This window comes from Falco rusticolus, chromosome 5, assembly GCF_015220075.1.
Source record: "Falco rusticolus isolate bFalRus1 chromosome 5, bFalRus1.pri, whole genome shotgun sequence".
Classification (NCBI taxonomy): Eukaryota; Metazoa; Chordata; class Aves; order Falconiformes; family Falconidae; genus Falco; species Falco rusticolus.
In genome coordinates this window covers 62,317,339-62,339,525 of record NC_051191.1, presented here as the reverse complement: position 1 = coordinate 62,339,525, position 22,187 = coordinate 62,317,339, and the positions used below count along the sequence as shown (strand labels likewise).

At 37.7% G+C, this 22,187-nt stretch overlaps 1 protein-coding gene across 2 annotated transcripts in view; it reads right to left on the bottom strand.

Moving 5' to 3' along the window:
* Nucleotides 1-22,187, bottom strand: part of GNPTAB (N-acetylglucosamine-1-phosphate transferase subunits alpha and beta) — a 46,511-nt gene that overhangs the window by 22,321 nt on the left and 2,003 nt on the right. For both annotated transcript variants that reach the window (XM_037390639.1, XM_037390638.1), the window contains exons 2-8: nt 19,132-19,217; nt 13,515-13,634; nt 11,562-11,603; nt 10,654-10,859; nt 9,924-9,988; nt 9,522-9,656; nt 1,210-1,371 (exon numbers count right to left, since the gene is read on the bottom strand). In XM_037390639.1, coding sequence (XP_037246536.1) covers nt 1,210-1,371; nt 9,522-9,656; nt 9,924-9,988; nt 10,654-10,859; nt 11,562-11,603; nt 13,515-13,634; nt 19,132-19,217 — 816 coding nt within the window. The remainder of the gene's footprint in view (nt 1-1,209; nt 1,372-9,521; nt 9,657-9,923; nt 9,989-10,653; nt 10,860-11,561; nt 11,604-13,514; nt 13,635-19,131; nt 19,218-22,187) is intronic.

Here is a 22,187-nt window from a genome sequence, read left to right as displayed (position 1 = left end):
AAAAACACAAACAAAACTTAACCTGATATTCACTACCAAATAGCTAAATGTTCCAAATATTTTTGTTAAAAAGAAAATGTTTTAATTAGAAACTCATCAGCTAAGTAACAAAATTAGGTTACATGACACTGTAATATATGTTTCTTTTCCCATTTAGAAGAACTTGATGACCTCTTCTGAAAAATAAGAATTAAGGCTGCCTAAAAGGAACATTTCTAAAAGAAGCATGCCCAACAAACAGGAAACTAGAAAAATGTGAATGTTGAACAATTACCATTTTCACTGCAGGTTCTACACACTGTAAATAAGTTGTCACCTTTTCTAATATGTACAGTAACACAGCTTACACGTTCTCAAAAACATAACAACCGAAAACATTACAGCAACACCAGCATCCATTAGCTAGGTACCCATTTACAAAATAACACATAATTTCAACATGCCGAAGTATAAACTTTGAGTTCAGGGATTGTATTAAAAAGGAAAAGTTCCCCAAAAGCTACGTTCACAGGATACAAAGACAGATTTCAAGTTTTACTGGAGCAGGCACATTTACTTTACCCATGCTACCTGACATTTAATATAAAACTAAATTCCTGCAGGAGAAAAAAACCCAAGATATTATAAGATCTTATCTTGAAACAGATGCTTTGTTATTCTGTTTTCTGTGGCTAAACCAAATATCCTCGCTTGTATCAAAAACACTGAAAGTAAACCTCCTTTCCTTACAGATGTCTGTATTTCAGGCCTTCAAAATTTTTTAGAAGTGATTAGCATTTACTCTCAACATATACGACTCTGCAAAGCAAAAAATGCTGAAAAAACATATTGATAAGGAGATAAACATGTTTGTTAATAAATCCCTCTGTCTCCTCCACACAAGAAGTTTGCTTATCTGCCAGCATGAGTTAAGCCTTTCAGGACTTGACTGCACACAACTATCAGAACATGTGCAGAGGGGAAAATTTTTCAGTTAGTGGAGAACATGAAAATTTCAATTAAATGTCACAGTGTTTGATCCGTCTTCCTCCTTAACCTCAGAATTTGACAGTGTTCTTGTGATGTTTTCTTACAATGTAATAAATCCTGGATTCTTAACACTTCCAAGCTTTTGGAAGAAATCCCTTGTTCCTTGTCACTGACTAGTTAGCCTCTACTTGCAGTTTTTAAATACTACAACCTTTACATGCCATAACAGAATTTACCTACCTGACTGACAGAGCTGAGGTCCCACAGTAAATAAGCAGGATTAAGCATCAGTTCTTTTCCATCTATAGTCATGTTCTTCTTTGCTTGCTTGCTCAGTTCTTGGAAACTCCTACGGTTATTCAGTTGCAAGAGAGCCACGCTGGCTTCTGAATAGAGCTGCAACTATACAAGCAGAGAAATAATTTCTGGCATGCACCCACAGCAGCACTCTTCCTTTGACATTTCCATCTTTTTGTTGTATATTTCTTTCTAGAGTTACTAACAAGATTGACTGGTAAACACTGTTTTTAAAGAACTACAGTTTTGTAAGAACACAAAGCCAGGTAGTGAAATGTGAAATGAAAAACACTTAAAAATACAGAACATTTCTAGATGCTTAGTTTTCACTTTCCAAATAAAGTTTCTCTTTACATCAGCAATACCAGCAACAGTAAAGTTGTCCATGTTATAAATGTTTCTGAAGTGAAGAGTAAGTCCTCATCCATTCCCTCCCACCCCAAATAACAAAATTTGTATTTTATTACAACTTTATATGACTGAAAGAATGATTATTTTTTTTGTCCCCCATCTTAATCAAGCAACACTCTTCTCAGAAAATTAAGGCCACAGATTCATCATTGCTGTCAGAAGCATGAGATTTTCAGAATGGTTTACAGATCAACCTAGAGCTCAGAAATCTGAGATACAAAGGGCTCCAGAACTAATCCATGTGGGTCTCCAAGTCCTTAATGATGGTTGCCAATATGCTGTTAAGGTCATTTCTTAGTTGTGGACCGTTTGATCTGTTTGCCGTTTTTATCTCCTGCCCCTAGTAAGTCTGTAGATCAGATTTCATAATGCACAGAATAAGAAGAGGCTTGCGCTACATGCCCTCTTTAACAGCTAGTATAGCTTACAAATTACAGGGAACCAAAATGTTTCACTAGAAACAACATAACCAATAAAATTCTATGTTTACTTTATGAAGTAGCATAAGCAGACACAAAAACGAAAAGCAGAACCACACCTTGGTTCTCAAAGTGCATACATTCAACAGTCAGACTGAGAATAAATGCACCTAATCACTAACAATATTACATGCTGTGCTTAAGTTTTGCTCCTTCATGCAACCTAAGACAAATAAGCACATCTACCAGATTTTTAGTGGCATAAGATCTGTAAATGCAATTTTTAAGTTAACAGAATTTGAATACTGTCACGTTCAAACCCTGCAAACCCACAATTTATTTTACAATACCCTTAAGTGATTTTATTTCTGTATTTGTTATTAAATCTGACCCTTTCTGCTCATTTTAAAACAACATTTGTCCCAGAGTTACCACCCCTTCCCTTAGCAAGACCAGCTGTCCCACTTGTGACATTTTAAAGCTGTTGATGCTTTGAGTCATACGCTATTTGAGATCTTTCAATCTGACTTATGAGGCCTGCCATCAGAAAAATCTGATAAATCTCAGACCTTCCAGGGAATCATCTGAACCTACGGGTGGAAAGGATGGCTTCAGTAGCTAAATGGCTGAGGTATAGTTACGGACTGCAGCAAGCAACCTCCAAAAATATCGATATCAAAATGCTACAGATTGCAAAGCTGCCATCAGGGGGTATGTCCTTTATTTAGGAATACAAAGTGTCACACAGTCTCTTAGAATCTGTTACTTAAAACATACTTACAAAAAACCAAAACCACTAGCATTCTAAAGTTTTGAAAGCATTCTTAAACATTTAGTTTCTCTTTAACTTGTTTCCATCATCTCAAGAAAATAGGTACCTGTGTTTATTACAAACGCTTCCCCTTTTCCCCCACTAACACAGCATATATACTTCAGGTTTTCAAACACGTAACAGACCAAGCACAAACAAAAAACAGTGGAAAAAATGTACTCCACTGCTCAGCATTGGAGTTAAGACAATCCCTGCACTGAACACGTATTTTTATTACATCAATTTTTTTCCACCAATACCTTTTTCAAGAAAAAGGTCTTTTCACAAGCAGAACTATCAATAAAGTTAGATTTCAGTGAAGTTATCTGGTGACATAACTAACTAGATTATACTAAATTGCAAGCTCTGCTCTAAATATTTTGTTGCTGGTATATTCAAAATGGAATTCACTCCTGGCAGATTTTCTTATGTCACACAGGTATTAACCCTCTCTCAGTGGAGACGCATGCAATAGCCCATTCCCTTGAAATATTATCTAAAGAATATCTTCATGCTGACAAAACAGTTCAGCAGATCCAAAAGGTAATGTGAAATCAGAACAGAAAAACAAGCAGGTAGATGCACAGAGTCAGCATGATCAGGCAAGCCTCTGCTTCTGACACAAGCAGGCTGAAAAGACACCATGCAGGCACATACCCAGACCACCACCCGTGCACATTTATATCACACACTTGAAAACAAAACAGGAAAACTGCATTCTCCCCACCAGGCAACTTTAAAACAAAAAACTTTAACAGGTTCTCCTTTGGAGCCCGTATGTTTGGCAGTGCTTAGACTTACTAGACTAGGAAGCAGGCCAGATGGGCTAAGACACCCCATGCAGAAGTAAACACTGTCATTTCCATGTTCTCAAGATAAAAGGCCTCAAGAGCAGATTTCTTCCTGAGGTGGGGCTTCGACCCATAACCAGTCTTTACATTATTATGCTTTATCTTCTTAATGGCCAAAGCTGACTGTTAAAGGAATAATATGCTCCTTTTTTCATGCTCCAGTATGGATACTGGGAAAACTCATATACCCACAGAGCAAGGGAAGAGAGGGGGCATGTGTCGTGTTAAAGAGTTACAAAAAAACTTTTCAAATATGAAAGGTCGTTGTCTATAAATTTATCAAATTCTCTTTATAAGGTAACGCAGTAGGAGGATCACCACAGAGCTAAAACCAACGCAGCGCCTTATGGGGTTTTTTATACAAAGCTTATTACAACTGCGTGAACATATATGACACTAGCTCCTGAAGCCACCTATCTGCCCCTTCAACACCGACAAGAGCAGCAGTAAAAATCCCAGATCCCCCACCCTCAAGGCAGTGAGGAAAGCAAATACCCAGCATCACTGTGCCTGCAGGTTTCTATATAGGTTTTCTTCCACTGGTAACACAAGGTCATTAAGACACATTACAGTCCTTAGTTTCCAACATAACTTGTCCGTATATATATGTATGTGTGTGTGCATGCAGATTAAAGAGGAAATATTTTGCAAAGGAAGGAGATCTGCAAGCTCTCAGTTTTCCTTGAACCAATCAGGATATTAAATCTTGAAAGGAAAGTCACCCTTCTCCAAAAATTTTCACTACTGTCTACTACTTCAGTGAAAAAGCGTTAGCATGACAGCCTCAAAAAAACAAAATCAAAGAAATCCAATCCCCTTGCCCTTTTAATCCTTCACATCACTATCTGGTTTTTAAGTCACAAGTGTCTCTTTTAGGCTTAACAATAATAGGTTTCTTTAGAAATGGGGGTAGCGAGGAAAAGGGTGTGTGTGTGTGTGTAATCAGTTCTTCACGTATAGATGCAATGTAACATCTTAACAGCCTTTGAAGAAATAAGGCTTAGCAGCAGAGAGCTGCACAACCAGAGTAACACCTCCATCTAGCGGCTTACTAATGCACGGTTACAAAGCATGGAAAACAAAAAGCAGCCAAATACAATTGTCAACCACATCTGTCATAGTCACACAATGCATAACGACAAATGGGATCAGCAGACACACCACTGCCTACCTTTTGTCTGGAAATAAACGTCCATATCATTAGATTACAATGCAGGCCATAAGAACAAAAATTTAGTAGACCATAACCTACCTGATTGACCCTGGAAATTGATTCCTTTTATAGTAAATCTTCACAATTTAACCCACTCTAGTTGAGCTCGGCTGCTTTTCTCAGATATTTCAGCTGAAGAAACATCTGGCCCAGATGTCAGAGCAATTTTTGGTCCTTTTGGATTGAGGAGGGATTGCAAACAAACTAAAGCAATCCAATTAAAGCAGTATTATCAACATTCAACACAAACGCACCAACAGCTACACTCCTCCCTTTCTCACCTAGAGCATGCAGAAACCAATTAAGCATCAGGAGGCAGCTATGAGACACAAGTCTAGCCTAAACTCAGGTGCAACGTTCTTCCTCTCTACCCAGCAAGAGCATGCAGAAACCAATTAAGCATCAGGAGGCAGCTATGAGACACAAGTCTAGCCTAAACTCAGGTGCAACGTTCTTCCTCTCTACCCAGCATCTCGCAGCACTTCAGACCTTCGATTCCAGAAGTGATAACAGCAGAGGAATGACTGCAACTTTCAGCAGAGACTGTAACCAACCAACCCTTCTTCTACTTAACTGTAGCACTAACCCAGCATCTCTCTCTCCAGCGAAAACCACACTTGCTTATGTTTATAACTGCCTACCTATAACATTCACTGAACCGATAACTGATTCTGATCTGGGATCTTAGAAAAGGCTTCTATATAAACAACCTCATCCACACTTCATATGTAAAAATGTTTATCCTTGCAAGTAAGACATTTCTTACATATATGTATACATTCCATTGTAGGTATAACATAAATAAATTGCTGCTATCAAGAACAGAGAATGGGTTGGGGAAGAATACGCTGCTATAACCACAAAGGCTACAATAATCCCAATCCAAATATTCTAAAGCACCCATCACCAGGAAAAAAAACACAAAACACAGACAGCAATGATGGATGGATAGAGAAACTGCAGAATAGTGTCAATACTCAAGAAAAATTGTGTTTATACAGAGATATGCCTAATCCAGTTGCAGAAGAGGAGGTCTTCGGAACAGATGAGTTGATCACAACAGTAATGTTTACACAACTGTAAGAACACATCAGGGAAAAAGAGAATCAGCATAAAGAAAGATTTGTGATCAACTGGATGACACATGACTGACGACAAAGACAAAAACACAACCAAGACAGGGTAAGGCAAAATCATGTGGAAAGATAATAGGCACAGGATGTCACTTCCATAAAAACCAGACAATGAGACAGGAGACACATCTAAGATACCCCAGAGATGTAGCCTTTACGTTCATCTGGACAGCAATGCAAAAATGCAGAGAAACTACAGTTTTGAGATTTGTTAAAGAGTTAAAGCTAGCAAGCAGCTTGGATACAGACAACAGATTAGCCAGCTGCTAATGAGAAGCAGAACTGAAACACAGAAAGAATCCATCCATCTTGGTTTTTGTTGGACTAATACTGCTAGGAGATCCGACCAGAATAGAAAAATGATGATGAAAAGGGATCATCCAATGAAACAGGAAAAAAAATTAAATGCAATCAAAAAATTAAGGTCCAGGCAGAATCGCTCCACAAGTCACCACAAGATAATAAAAAAACACCAGATGGCTCAAAAGTAATTACAAAAAATCCAAGTATTTCATTCTTCTAAGGTGTCCATAAAAGATGGAAGGCCTCTATTATAGCACAAGAGACACAGGTCCACTTAAGAGTAAGGTCTATGCTTGACAGATTTACAGCAGAAATCCTGGGTAGAATCATGAACTTCTCAAGTGTTGGAAGCAAAAATCTACACAGGAGTAAGTATTAAGGAGAAAAAGCATCAATACTGACTTGAACAATAGCCAGATAATGCAATTAGCAAAATAACTAATGAAGTTACAAAGTACCTGGGGAGAGATGGGGTACAAGAAAAAAAAAAAAAAAAAAACAAAACAGAAAATCAAACCCACAACAACATATATTCTTATACTAAAAGTATGTTCTACTAGCCATGACACCAGACATCAGACAGAAGGAAAGAAGTTGATTAAATATCAAGGACAAAGGATAATGAAGTGTCCAAGAAAGACGCATAGAAGTTACTCTGACAAAGGAACACCAAGTGTTAATGCCCAAGACACCAGAACTTTAAAAATTAAAAAAAAAAAAAAAAAAAAAAGTAGGGTACTATGGATAAAAGAACTCATTTTGGAAAAAGACCATAAAGCAACATGCCAAGGGACAGAGAATGAAATTCCAAGTAATATTTGAGGGCGGTACATTCCTCAGTACTACATTACTATGAGAGCTTATGTCTATGATGATCGACCAGAGAATAAACATTGCCTTGGAGGGTGCTCCAATATATTCCCAGAACCTGAAGCAGACAGATTTCTTTTCCATCAAATAATAATCTGAAGTGATAGAGGCAATGTTATTTCAGATACCAATTTGGTAATTAATGAGAACATTACAGAAGAGCTGCTCCTAGAAAATAACCCTAGGTCAAGAAAACATAAGCTAATTGATTTCAAATCGAAACAGAAAAAAATATAACTAAGGAACATTTGTTACTAAATTTCTGAATGTTGAAGGACAAGTTTAACAAATAAAAAGAGATGGTAATTGAAGTCAAAGGTATTCTGAGCTCTTCAGCTCCATTAAGTCAAATATATTAAAACTACCAGGAACCTGTAACTTAAGCTGTGGTGAGGAACTAGAAAAGGCTCCAAACCCAAATGGATGAACCTGCACAAAAAGACAATTCTTCAGATGGCTCAAACACAGAAAGCATTTAATTAACAAGTTTGCCTGAGGAACGTTGAAATAAGAACCTAACATCTCATATAGCAAAGTACCTCCTCCTGTTGGATAACAATCTTATTTCTATAGAGTGAACACCATTTAAAGAAATTTTAAAAACACCCATAGCACAGAAAACAAGTGGAGACTGGCAGACTGACCATATGAATATCCATTGCTATTTAACCAAATGTGCCACTAAGAGAGAGAAGGAAGGATGCCTTGGCCACAGCAGCGTGCATCTGCCATCACTCACCCAAACTAGTGACACATTCACAATAGCAAGAGAGAATTTTTATGAACAGCACCAATACACAGCAATGGAAGGAAGAGATTACATAGGAATGGTGGCAGCACTGTTTGCAATGAGCATAATCTAGCACACAGCAAGTCTCTGACAGTCTGCAGCCTTGGGTTAGCTCCATACTACATATTTTTCACTGTGTAAAAAGTTCTAGTGATGCCTCATTTAAAATCCTGTAAAAAATTCCAGTCAATCATGATGAAGGCAGACAAATCCACAATGGAATTCACAGGGAAGGGCTGTCAGAAAAATGAGAGGAACGGAGAGCCAGTGCTGTGGGAGGAGCACTGACTGATTAATTAGTAAAATAAAGGCTAGGAAAAGCCATAGTAACTCTCTATGAATGATGTAGAGATGTAAACAAAGCAAAAGCAAAGAGCTATTTGAGCTTAAATAACTGTATAAGAGGTCTATTAAGCAGTTTCAGTATTTACTTCCCAGGGTTTCTACCCTGAGTAAGACTAAGACAGCTTGTTAACACAAGCTAAGACAAGAAAGGTGAAATTCAGCTTGTATTAAGATGGAGACCAGCCTATGAAAGGTGTCAGACAGTACCTTTTTGGCAATAGCAGAATACAAGATTTGTTAACCCAGCCTACCAAACAAAGCGACAAGGAAAGGAAGTCAGCTCATTCTAGCACCAAGGACGAACCATGAAGTGAATTAGCACATCCTACAAATGGGCATCAGACTAACAAAGCCAGACTGCCAAGGGACTGACATCCTTTTATCCCTGCTAACTACTTGTCCTCTACAAACGCCCTGGCCTCAGCCCCTTTCACACACCACCAATCACATCTCTCTCCAATACATAAGCCAATAATTTTCACAAACTTTTGAAACATCTACCTATCTGTAACAGAAAAAGATGCCAAAACAGCAGGGAAGAATAGAAGGCACAAAATGTTAATAGATGCCACAGTCACAGAAGTTGTGATCTACTGTTGCCTTGCAGGTGGGTAAGTTCAAGTGCAACTTGCTCAAGACCATACAGAGTACTTGGCATAGAGAAATACAGCATTCAGCTGTGAAACAATCCAGTGTTGTTACTATTAAGATAATTCTTCTAAAAGCAAAGAGGGACGAAAAAAGCTAAGAAGCTACATAAACAATATTCTGTTGCATTAAACAAGCCAGTTATAGGGTATGCTTCAGCCAGACAACAGCCTGTAGCAAATGGCTCAGAGAAACTGATAAGGCTAGTACTTTTTAATCAGTTACAGGCTAGCAAATCTAATGCCTAATGTATCTTGCAGTCACAGAACGGACAACTGGTCTTTTGAAGGCAACTACTTGAGTCACTATTTACTACTCTTCACAACTCAAGAAAACAGAGTCAAACAGAAAACCAGATTACTATTAGAAACATCCTAAGTCTCCTAGGTGGGTGAGATCCCGTATATGAACCATTCCGAAAGACCAATACAACTAAGTTACTCTTTCCTCCAGACCCTTACCAGTTTTACTTTAGAGGCCAGGCTCTCCGGTAGTTTTGTTCGTAGCTGATTTGTTTCTTTGAATGTAGCTGGAAATCCACTAAGGAAGGCCAAGTCTTGCATTAATACTAGACCTGGAACTTCTTTGTCTGTAGTCTAAAAACAAGAAAACAGGGTATAAAGACCTTTTAAAACCTGCAATAATTCACATTTGTCTGTCAATCCTTCATCAGGTGACAGATTTAACAGTGTCTATTTTGTCACTTAACCCAAACTTCAAAGTTGAAATTAGTTATTATAAAAGCTTTCAATTCTTACTACATGTGAGTTATAGAAAAAGAACAACACAGAAACACTCTCTAAAAAATGTACTAAAAATTTAATACATACAAAAGCTAAGCAATAGGTTTTAGAAGTACATACCAAGTAACCCCTCCATACTATATGTTTGCTGTTGTCTTTTAACATTCCAGAATGAGCAGCTTCCACTAGAATACATAAAATACATTGCAAATCAAAAACTGAACGTCACTTCTTTTGTATATTCTAGCAACCAATATATACTTTTCCAAATTAAAAAATCTGAATATTTATGGTGCGAAGAGTAGTCTTTATAAGTGGTAAATAATTCTTGGAGGCAAAACAAACACCATTAGTTGGGCTGGTGGGTGGTAGTGGTCAGGTGCTACGTATCAAACAAAGTAAGAAGCCCATACTTGCTCTAAGGTCCTACTTATATACCCTGACCACATGGACAATTTTGTTTCAGTCCTTTGAACAAGGGCAGAACTTATTGCACAATATTCAAACTAGACTTCACAGCAATTACAAGAGGATTTCTAAAACTAATCTTCCTCAGTCTTCTGAGATTATCACTGCAACACAGATATTCAGATATCAAACCTGTTTTGCAATAGTCTTTTAAAGCATGGAACTCTAATCATCAGTTGTCTGGGAGGTAAGCAAACAGTATCATTAATGTCATCATTTAAAGGAACAGACTGAGGGCAAGAGACACTGAATGACTTGCCAAAGTCAAACAGAAAATTAGTGGCAGAGTCAGTATTGGAGGAAAAAAAAACCCTAATTCACAGAAGCTTACTAAAAAGCTTCCTCTAGAAAATTGGCTGGAATCTGACAAATAGGTTCTTACCATCCTTAGGGCTATCAAAAACAATTACTGTCACATTGGTAGAAGGATTTTTTGGTTTTGCTATAAAGAACATATTGTTAGCAGCTTCTAAAGCAGGATGAATGGACAGCAGGTCTTTCAGTGTGATGTTGGTAGGCAGTGCGGGATCCAGGACAAGCATTGGCACTTTGATGCAGTATGTCAGCAAACACTCCAGTTGCTTCTCACTACAGCAAAATACCAAAGGTATACTTAACATTAGTAAAAAAATTAAGTCAAAAATCAATGGTTTTGAGATGTTTTTGTAAAATCTGATCAATTTTTTCTATAGGAGAACATGTATTTTGCTGCAGAAGGTACATATCTGGCTGTTATAGTTTAGTTCATTCCTGTCTTCCTTTTTTTATTTTTCCCCCCAAAAAAAGTTTCCAAGATTTCAAAGTTTGCCCACAGAACAGACCTTCTAAAGATCTCTTAAATTAACAGAATGACCAAACCAAACGAGGAACAGGACAGACCAGGCCCTGCCACTTTCTGACAGCAGATCCACAAGGGACTTGCACCCTCCACAGACAGTTACTTGCACCACTGTGTACACAAACAGCAGGTGAAAGCAATGTGGAAATGCTTTTGAATTATAAAACTCCAGGTACATATTCATTAAAAATCCACACTCGTAACTGGAACTAAGCCTAACCACTGGCAAGGATACACTTTCTGAACTTCAGAAATTGTCACATTTTAAGAAGCTCATTCATATATGTCAAAATAACATTATTTTTATTCAGTACATATATTATCATGCTGTTAGCTTTTCTTGAAGTGACATACAGAAAACCAAACAACATCCCCAACCAGCATCTGCTTTCAGGTAACAATGAGCAAGATACAATTTATTCCAATTTACATCCAAATCGACAAAAACTCACCTCCTCTTTGTTGGTTCTGTTGCATTCTTTCCGAGGATTTCCCTGTTACAAATTAAAACAACTATATTAAATAACACTGAGTTGACAGAAAGGAATTTAGACTAATTTCAGACTGATAATTGAGTCAGGGACATGCTGTGAAAGCACCAATAACCCAGTTATAAGACTGCCAAGGTCTTGCCACTGGCCTTGCCAAGGCAAGCACAGGCTGACACACGTGCCCTTCACTTACCCTCATGCAGCAGAGCTCAGAAATTCTTGGTTGTGTTGACAGCTGTGGTAGCAGGACTCTTTGCTAACAGGATTTTCAGAGGTTATTATTAGATTACCTAATGAAACTGATGTTGACACTGAAAACCCTGGTAGGAAACCAGGAAGAAGTGACATGAAACTACATTGACTTGATTGTTTTGCCTAACAAATATTCCGATAAGGTCTATCATGCATTTGCCATGTACGCGTAGAAGCTAATGAGGATTAATATAAAGGTAGCGCAGTGCTGATGCTAAATAATAATCAAAATAATATCAGAAGGGCACCCTTCTACACACACCAACAAAAAGAACCACCATCCATCAAGCTACTCTCTCCCACTGAAGAATAAAGCATCTAGATCCACGACTAGCTCAATCCAGGCATTATTCAAGGAGAAAGTTACAACTTACTAAGCTTTGCTATGCAACACAAAATACACACTCAATAGCAGAGAACAAAAGTTGACACCTTTGTCTTCTGCAGTTATCTTGATCCCATGAAACAGCTAACGTAACAGTGCTAAACGTTTTCAAAGTACATGAAAAAAAAATCATCTATAAGGGAGAGAACAGGTGCCCCTGTAAGTAATGAACATGGCATGGACATGAGTCTTGCTTGTAAGCTTGATAATTGACTTTCCAAATCAGTGTTATGGAAAAAAGATATATGTGTTTTTCACTTTATAAAATGGGAACCATAGCACAAATGATGACAAAGCTAAACCCACTAACATTTGCTATACAAACTTTTAGGAAAAGATCAGTATCAATTTGAAAGCTTTTCAGAGCACAGATCATGTCTATGTTTAAGATGTCTAAACTTAATGGGTTTAAAGTTCTACTAATACTTTCATTGTTTAGGTAGCAAAACAAAGATCCAGAATTTCACTTGTCATCACATTGTCAGTGGTACCCAAATTGCAAATCATAATATGCCAAGAATCAGATCAATCTGCTCACTTCTGGATTTCAGATTATTACAACCCTTAAAATACAGACTTGTTTTTCCAGCTAGTACATTTTCTGGCCAAAATAGATCATGTGACTACAAAACTGCTTATTAAGAACTAAAGCAATAGTTACAAGACGTAATCCAAGGTATCTGCAGCAGCCCGTGTATGAAGCCTTGGATCAGCAGTTTTGCAGAACTGTAGCACAATCTATAACATCAAATGCAGCAATACATGTCTTTCCTTAGTCAGAAGGCTGACTCATACCTTTATAACATGAATAAATTCTTTTCCTCTTTCTCAGTTTCAGTGTTAGGGAGACCACAAATCTAACTTTAAAAAGAAGCCTCTAATAAACATATGCTCAAGATTTTATTAAGCCCATTGGGTGAAGAGAGGTTATACGTTTGATATATGGTTTTATTATTATTTACAAACCAACTTACAGAAATACAATACAAAATTACATACACAGAGAACAGTTTTCTGCATGGCATTTTGCAAATTAAAAGACAGGACAGCCTTAGTTACTTCAAATTATTATGCTTCAAATGTCAAACACTTTTCTGATTTGATGGCGTTTCATAGCTAAATGTAGAATTGAAACAAGGTTTTTCAAATAATCAGAGAAGTGAGAAAAATATGCTTTGAATTTTCATGTTGAGTAACATGGGAAGAAAACCAGGAGGGCTGTACTGCATTAGAGTGCTGTTGTTGGTTAAAGGGAAAAAAATACATAAGATTATTACCTCATTATTTTCTGTTCTTCCTCCATCTGTTCTCTGACCTGTTGCAATTCTTTGATCAGTTCAACATCTGTGCCATTCACCCAGGTGTATACTACATCAATCGGCATGGGTAAACAAAGCCTACACAATTCAAATGAAAGCTACATGAGCTGTTTAATATTACATTACAGGTGTTTGTGGCATCCTACAATAGAGATTTATGTCTAACAAAGAAATACTTGGTGTCTGGGCTGTGAACTAGACAAAGCAAAAAGTTTCTCTTTAGCTATATATATATATATATCATCTCTTAATTTTACACAAGCCTTTGACAAAACAGGACAGACATAAAACCAAAAAGGATCTAAAGTGGCTATAACAGTTCAGTAACTCAGTTCAGAACTTTATGCTCTAAATTTCACTTACATTAGCCTATAATCCAACTCCTTTGAGCCCATAAAATATTTCATAAACCAGTACCAGCATCCAGGCACATCCTTAATTCACTAACTACATTAGACAGGACAGCACAAAGTATAAAGACTTAAATCATACTTGCTGTTATTTAATTGCACAGAGCTAATAAGGCCTCAGCAGGACCAACTCTCTATCCTAGGAATGCCTCTTAGATATTAGCAACAGGGCATTTCATAAACCAACAACCTAAGTAGGGTACATATATTAACACTCTAGACACAGCAGTCAAATTCGTTCTTGACACAATTTAATATCCTGGGGCTGCTTCGGGACAGTTATGCATTTTCTAGCATACCTAAGGCAGAAGAACGAAAAGTTTTGGAGTACCTTTCTTCTATTTATTTATGATAATCTTCTGTACATGGCCCACAGTTTTGTTTCAACAAATACTCCAGGTTGCTGCCACAGGTGAACCTCTCATTCCCAGACGACAGGAAGATTCCCCAAATATTATTTTCAAAAGTTCCAGTGTCAACTACTCAATGCTTTCCTGAGCTGAAGACGGCCTAGCAAGCGCTTAGCACTTCTATAATGCTATGATAGATACACAGGGTCACACAATGAGGTTTCCAAGGAAAGGTGTTCCCTACCCACCCCCTGCATTCCTTCAAAAAGCATTTAAAGACCCGGAGTATCTCCTCTACCTTCCTTTGCACAGTATGCCACGCAGACAACTTCCACTGAGCTCCATTTCCTACCAGCTGAGATTCAATAACTGAACTACAAAATTTGCTAAAAGGGCAGCCAGTAGCTGGTCACAGCACAATATTCAGGAACATTTTTTACTCAATCACTACTCCCAACTGAGCTATGACACTTCAGAGGATAATGGTAGGTCATTCTGAGACAGTTTGACCATCTAAGAAGCAGCGCTGCCCTCCCCAGCACCACCCAGAACATCTCTCTTGCCTCTGACATGCACTAGCTTCTGGTTCATTAACAAGTGCAACTCAAGGCATGTTTTGAACTAAGAAGTCCTCCACAGAGTAGAAATTCAATGCAGGAGCTCTTAGACCTTTTCTACTTTTGTTGTGATCTGTTAAATTATTGGATTGACAGTCCCTTGAATGCTACAGCTAGGACAACAGTGTTTTAGGTGGAAGCACCTGACAAGTCAGCCAATTTCAAAAATGCTCAACACTCAGACTTCTGGGCAAAGTGCAGAGTTTACCCAGGCTTCAGTGAAGAACATAAAATGTCAAAAAAAACCCCTACCCAAAACCCCTACTCCAACTCCTTCTAAGGTATGAGGCAATTTTGACTTCTATGAAGCCTCTCCCCAATTTATCATTTGCTAAAAGTGTGTTTCTATGCAGTAACACATATAACTATGTAATCTGCTATACTTAATTTTTAGCATTGAAATGACACCACGTACAGCCAATGCTAATAAACTCCAGAGAGAAAAGGTATTTTTGGTCAGATGCAGGTTATGTCTCTGAACTAACCCAGGCACAGCAAGCTCATCCTTCATTACCAGTGGCAATAGAGACTAGTGAAAAAGGCAACTAAAGCAAGCGAACTGTTTGCAGATCCACTAGCATAATTGCTTAAAATTTATCCAAATACTCAGATAAATTTTCTTAATGCATTTTTACAACATAGTTTGAGAAAGTAGTGGTTATCAAACATAGTAATAAAACCAGATATCATACACAAATTAATTTGTTGTTCCCAATTAGGATCAGTAACACTGTTAAGTTTTCAGCTCTTTGGTCTTTGCCAAAGCTTTCTAGCTGGTTTCATGGCTTCTTAAAAAGTATTAAGAATTTTTATTTTGAAATGCACATATTGGCATTTTGCTTTAAAACTAAAAAGGAACAAGAGAGCCACTTCTGCTTTATTGCTCTCAAATGCTATTTTTCATATGCAGAGTCTTTTGCAAATAGTTCAAGGTCAGAAAAGATCAAAAACTTTCTCCCTCAAATTCTGTAGCTGCACTTCTCCTTCATGTGGATTTATACATTTGGTCTTCATCACAAATACCACTCTGACAAACAGACTAAACCCAAGATGATCTGCCTAAATATAAATTATGTTAACTCCTTTCTACAGAAAATCATTAATTTCCCCATTTGCTACTGCTTTTAATATCAGCAAACGCAGACTTTGGGGACCCCCAGACAATACGTCAAGGCTTATTTTGGATACTCCTTTACATTTTCCTCTTTCAAAAACGTACCCATTTTTTACTTGCAGACCTAAAAAAAATAAAAATCAACAGGATCCTGCTTGAAGACAAAGACAAAGCCACCAGCTCTCCCATACAGGACAGGAGACCTGTCACGTGCTGCCTTTTCTATGCACCTGCTGGGAAGCATTTTCCATACCTGTGGCCTTTGTTTACGCGTGACAGCCATGCTCACAGATTGTTGCTAGAAGAGAAAGTCTCATTGCCTCAGTATCCACTGTTGCTGAAGGAGTACAGCAGCCTCTGGATCTCTCCCAAGCTACCATACGGTGATGTCCAACCTTGCTGGGCCTCTTTACAAACAAGTGTAAGTCCATTATGGCCTTAAGCTCCCCACTGTAAACTTCTTGGCTCTCCTAAATCTCTGTAATTACCCATCAATGGCAACTCAGCTATTCCATTGCTATTTTGGCTTCAGGACCTCTCGGCTCTGAACTGGTGCATCTTGTCTCTCCTGCCTCTCTCTGCTCAACAATAAATGGCTCTCACTTGCTGTACTGTACTGAAATGAGTCTGTACATTTGAAAAGCTAAGGACTGTTCCTTCACATTTTGTTTCCATATAGATTTTGGAGTTTTAAATATGATCAGGCCATGTCCTGCAATAGCAAAATTACACTTCAGCACTTGCCAAAATGCAGAATTTGCTGGTGGAGAGTAATGAAATACAGTTCTCTTTCAAGACACTCATGCCTGCAACTTCATTATTTAGTTTCTTTCTCTCCTCTTTTTTGTTGTTGTTTCATTTTCATAACAAAACTAAGTCTTCAAAAATGGGTTTGAATGAAGTGGCTCAGTAAAAAGCCCTGGAATCTCTATGCCACTGTCACAAGCTGTGTAAGCGTCTGGGCAATGTTAAGTAGGAAGTTTAGCAGCTGACATGACTACCTAGAAAGTGCAACAGCTGGGATGCCAAAGGACATGAACAGGAGGGAAAAGCAAACCAAATCAGTTGATAAATGAGGCAAAACAAGAAGTCTTCCTTGGTCTAGCAGAGAACATTTAAATGGTGTAACTAATGATGTTAGCAACTTCATTGGTTTTATGTTACTCGGGAAGAACAGCTTTTTGAGTTTATAATCGTACAGAGCTTGCCCACATGCACAAATTTGTCTACATGTTACACTGTTTTCTTTATAAAAGTTTATAACACAACTGTTTGACAAGGACAGAGATGTTTTCTTGCAAAGTTCCTAGAAGATAACACTAATTCAGTTGAAGGTCCATTAATATTTCCTAAAGACCACACAGATTTTACTGTCCACTAAGCAGTGGATCTGCTTAATTTCCAAACCAACAAGCTTCCTGTTCTCCAATTTTGATTATTTTTCTCTAACACTAAAATAAGAATTTATTAAAATCAACAGATAAGGTAGGATCAAAACTGGAAGTCCAGAATCCTCAGTTTATGTAAAAACCACATGACCTAAACATTGCATCAATGCCAGCCTCAAAACTCCATCAAACTACCACTAGTACAGTGCATACTGCAAAACGGGGTCCCTTACTGCATTTGTGAAATTTGATAATAAAAACAAACTCGACAATAATACAAAAAAACTTGACAACAATAAAACACCCTGACAAAGGACTTCTAAAAGTTAACAGATGCCTAAAAGTATATCTCCACAAAGACTCTTTGTTAGTATGAATTTTTATGGGAAGTTGGTATCTGCACACAAACATCAAAACAAACCTCCCTGCCATGCCCAGCGTACCAGTATTAAAGGTGGGTGGGTGAACTGGAATAACTTAAGCACCCATTATGAAAATCTCAAGCTTTTGCTCAGGCAGCCAACAGCTCCTCTCCAGGCACTAGATGTTTTGCTTGCAATTCACAGCTAAGGAGTGCTTTACACAACCAAAATGAAAGTAAGAAAACATCACAACAGTAACATTTTTGATTTTGTTTTGGACAAACTCAATCATTTTATAAAAGCACTGTCCTTTATCACAAAGTCAGGCATTTTAGTACTGACAGGAACAAACTAGCATGCTTTCACTTCAGTACTGACAAACATGTAAACATTAAGGTAATCATCCAGATGAGAAGCAAAGTGATACAGCTCATATATCATCCTTTGGAAAATGGAGGAGGGGGGTAAGAGATGAGTATAAAGTATACAGGATTCACTAACACCATGCAATGTATTATAGAGTTATCTCAGACCAGCTAAAGCGTGACAAACTGATCTTATAATTTCTTCTGTCCCGTGATTCCACAAACCTCAAGGCAGATTAAACATCTGCTTTCAGTGTTGGGTTTTTTTTTCCATCAAGCATATCAACATGTAAGAGTCAGATGATATCTCCTTAGTAGCTTCTTCCACCTACCACTTCACAATCCACTGACTTCCTGAGCAACAGACCCCATGACTATTCAGACACAAACATTGAAACCACAGGTAGCAGCTAACACAACTGAAACATATGACCCCTCGGACTTGGTTTCCAACTTGCTGTGAGTTACCTCCCATGCATTCAGCTTTAAAAAGCTTCTTAATAGCTTTGTGACTTCTCTACTAAATGCCCCTCATGAGATGTCACAGAAAGTGTAAGGTAAATAAAAAAAAAAACTTTTCAAAACATTGACAGTTGGAATTTTAAGCCCACAGGAACGCTATTTATATTTTCCTATCTTAATATGGAAAACACGTCATGTCCTCCCTTTATTGTTAACATTATCACCATTTTGATGTTTTATTAGAGACTGGATGAATTAAATGCATTTCAAATGTAAACTGTGGTATGACTAGAGCTTCCAAATGCCAAACACCTTCCAAGCTGAGATATTAAGCACTAACTTACAATTTTAAAACCACTAACTTCAAAATTTGCTTCAGATTTACAGCCCATACAAATAAGGTCCTACTCAACAGTACATTACTCCATCTGAAATATTTGATTTGAATATTTGAAAATCCATTGAAGAGTAAAGTGTGCAATTCTGTTGACTGCAAATAAAGCTCACCGATTCTGAAATGATTTGCCAGCAACGTTGTCTCTGTATGAATCAAACATAACATGATACTGGTCTCTACTCCATTCCAAGACAACCTGGAAAGGAAAAAAAAAAAAAAAAAGAGAAAAATAAAACACCAACACTTGACATCACCACTCTCTAAAATTAGACACCTACAACTCTCCTTTTGAAATGTTTAATCAATTTCATTCAAATTGATCTATGCATTAATGCACAACTGACCAGATCTTAATCTAAACTGTTATTACACTGAGCCAGCAACCAGACCCACAACTTAAGAGTGCACTTGGTTTAAACTTTTTTTTTTTTTTATCTGCAAGAAAGGATTTCATGTTTACGGACACACATCTTAAGCTACTATTCATTTAGGTTACCTCCCCCTCACCTCTTAGGCTATAAAAATTCAGGAATGTTTTCCCAAAACTGATACCTAAAATAAATATACTTCAATACAAGCAGGAAATCCCTACCCCACCCCACATAATTTTGCTTGTCTTCTTTTCTGTTCTCATACAGGGTATATTAAAGTGTATACACCTCTGAAATCTGAGCTTTGCAAACAGACAGGCCATATCAAATTATGCAAATTGAACCGGCCATAAATTTAAACACAATAGCTCTTTCCCAATACAGATGAAGTCTTACGTTGCACACAGATTAACCCAACAGCATAGCATTTCTGCAGTCTCCCTTCCACCCCCCTGCATTTCTGCCACCCCCCTTTAGCTTGACAGTTCGCCCAGTCCTGCAGTGAGCCAAGTCACGAAGCGAGACCAACAGAAAGATGAACCTTCAAAAACCAGAGCACTTGACCTTCCTCTACGTGGTTGTTGGAGCTGGTGAGAAATGGTGGGAACACTCAGCTGAAGGGAGGGTTGTCTTCCCCACCTTTATCCAGCCATCAAGGCTGCTTCGCTAAAACATCAAACTGTGGGCCACTTTGCCAGCTGTCCCCATTCCCAGGCATTTACATAAATTAACTAGACAGCAAATCAATCTTAAGCCAATTCTTACTATGGAAAGCTGCAACTTTACATTCTGTTCCCATTCTTAATTGTACATATATATACATACACAAAACAAAGGCACACAGTTATGTTTCCATTAATAACAAAGTATCTCGCATCATGGCTCTAAATAAAAAACCCATGACTTTTCAACACTAAAAATGCTTAATATGCTTCAATACAGCAAAAAAGCATAAGTAATTTGAGATAAAAATAATATAAGACATTTAGGTTCTACTCTGAGATAAAATTGCTATGCTATCTTTTACAGTGAAAGTCCAACCTTATCTTGTGCTGAGAGATTTAGAGATGAAGGCGTAGTGACTTATTTTACCTCGAGAAGTATGTATTTATACGTACTGGAGAGGGGAAAAAAATATCAGGGAAGACTAGTACTTACTTTACACCACTCTTCCTAGATTTAAATTTTTATTGCTTATTTCTTGTATTACAGGAACACTGAAATATACCATTTCTCTGAAACAGCATCCGAAACTATAGCATAAAGACTACCTCCGTCCCTTTTAAGAAGATACACATCTCTTCTCTCATGCCCACTAAAGCAAATTAAAGCCTTCTAGAGAGCAGGGAAGCCCCATCATGTGGCTAGGTGACAAGTCCATGCACACACACAGTTCCTGCCAAAGCTACAAACGGTCTCTTTGTAACCAAGATCACATCTGTGCAAGTTCATTCCCCTTACACAAAGGACACAATGTCCCAGGTGAGCATAAAATCTCCTCCCTTAAATACTCAAGTCAGAAAGTGTCTTAAAAACATACTATTACACTTTTTCTTGCATAAATCATTACATCCTTCTGCCAAATACACTAATTTAATACAGCACATAGTGAAACATCTGCTACTACTGATAATGATGAATTGACATACACTGACTGATCTGCTTCTAGAAGAAATACAGAAGTATTTGAGTAAGAATGTAATTTATTATACAAATAATATGATTTTCCAGAAGAAAAAGGCTAAGTGTTCAAGCCTTGGCTTTTTGCCTTTGTGTATCTATAATCAAAAAGATCCAGGACAGTCAACTTGAGAAACTCATTTAGAAAAAACATTTAAGCTCTTCCCACCTGATACTTTTTTTTCCTGTAACTGTTCCCTCCTGTCACCTTACTTGTGTTGCAATAATGCCTGGAGGCCTCTTTGCTCTTCAAGTTTGCATACTGATACTATAAAACCACAAAGTGAACAACATTAAAAAAAAAAAAAAAGAGGGAGAGACACCCTCTATTAAGAGATACTGTATCAGACGGGTGATAACAGAGGCTCTGGCATATTCCAGTTATAAAACACTGCACCAAGCTGAGCAACCTACGGAAGGACAGCCAAGAAGGGCTGACAGGTACAACCAAACTGTCCTAAAACTTAAAGCTCATCTTACAGCTAGGTTACAGCATTAGCTTAAATCAGGCTACCCTACACATTTTTGCAGAAATATTCCTGAATCATGCTTAATGCACTGTTATTTCAGTAAGCTCAAGATTTTTTTCTTGAAATCAAGCTAATTTTCAGCTTGAGGCTGTGAGGACACCATTATCAGTCCCAAATTATTTCCCCTAGCCATTCATTTTTACACCACCATTATTATTGATACTAGTATGAATCTAAGCAAGCAGATCTAGTTTTGCCTACCAGGACAAAAAAGCTGGCTCTAGGGGTGGGGGGAAAAGCAGAACTGCAAACGCTGCTCCAACACTAGGGTCTGATAAGCATTGCACCACACTGCTTTTTATTGCTTGACAGTTCCCCATAGATTGTTAAAAATATTTGAGCTAGTAATTACTAGAAAGATTTCTTGGTTTCATTCTCAGAACAGTGATGTATTTTAACAGTTGTTGCCTCATGGACTTTGTACTGAAGATGATAAGTGTTTTCCATTCCCACTACAGTCGTCAGAAAAGGTCTAACAGTGTTTGCTCTCAGAAGCCTAGGCTCTCCTAAAGCCTTAAACTACCACTGTTTACCAGAACACATCACTTTTATGATTTAAAGTAAAAAGCAAAATGCACACAAACA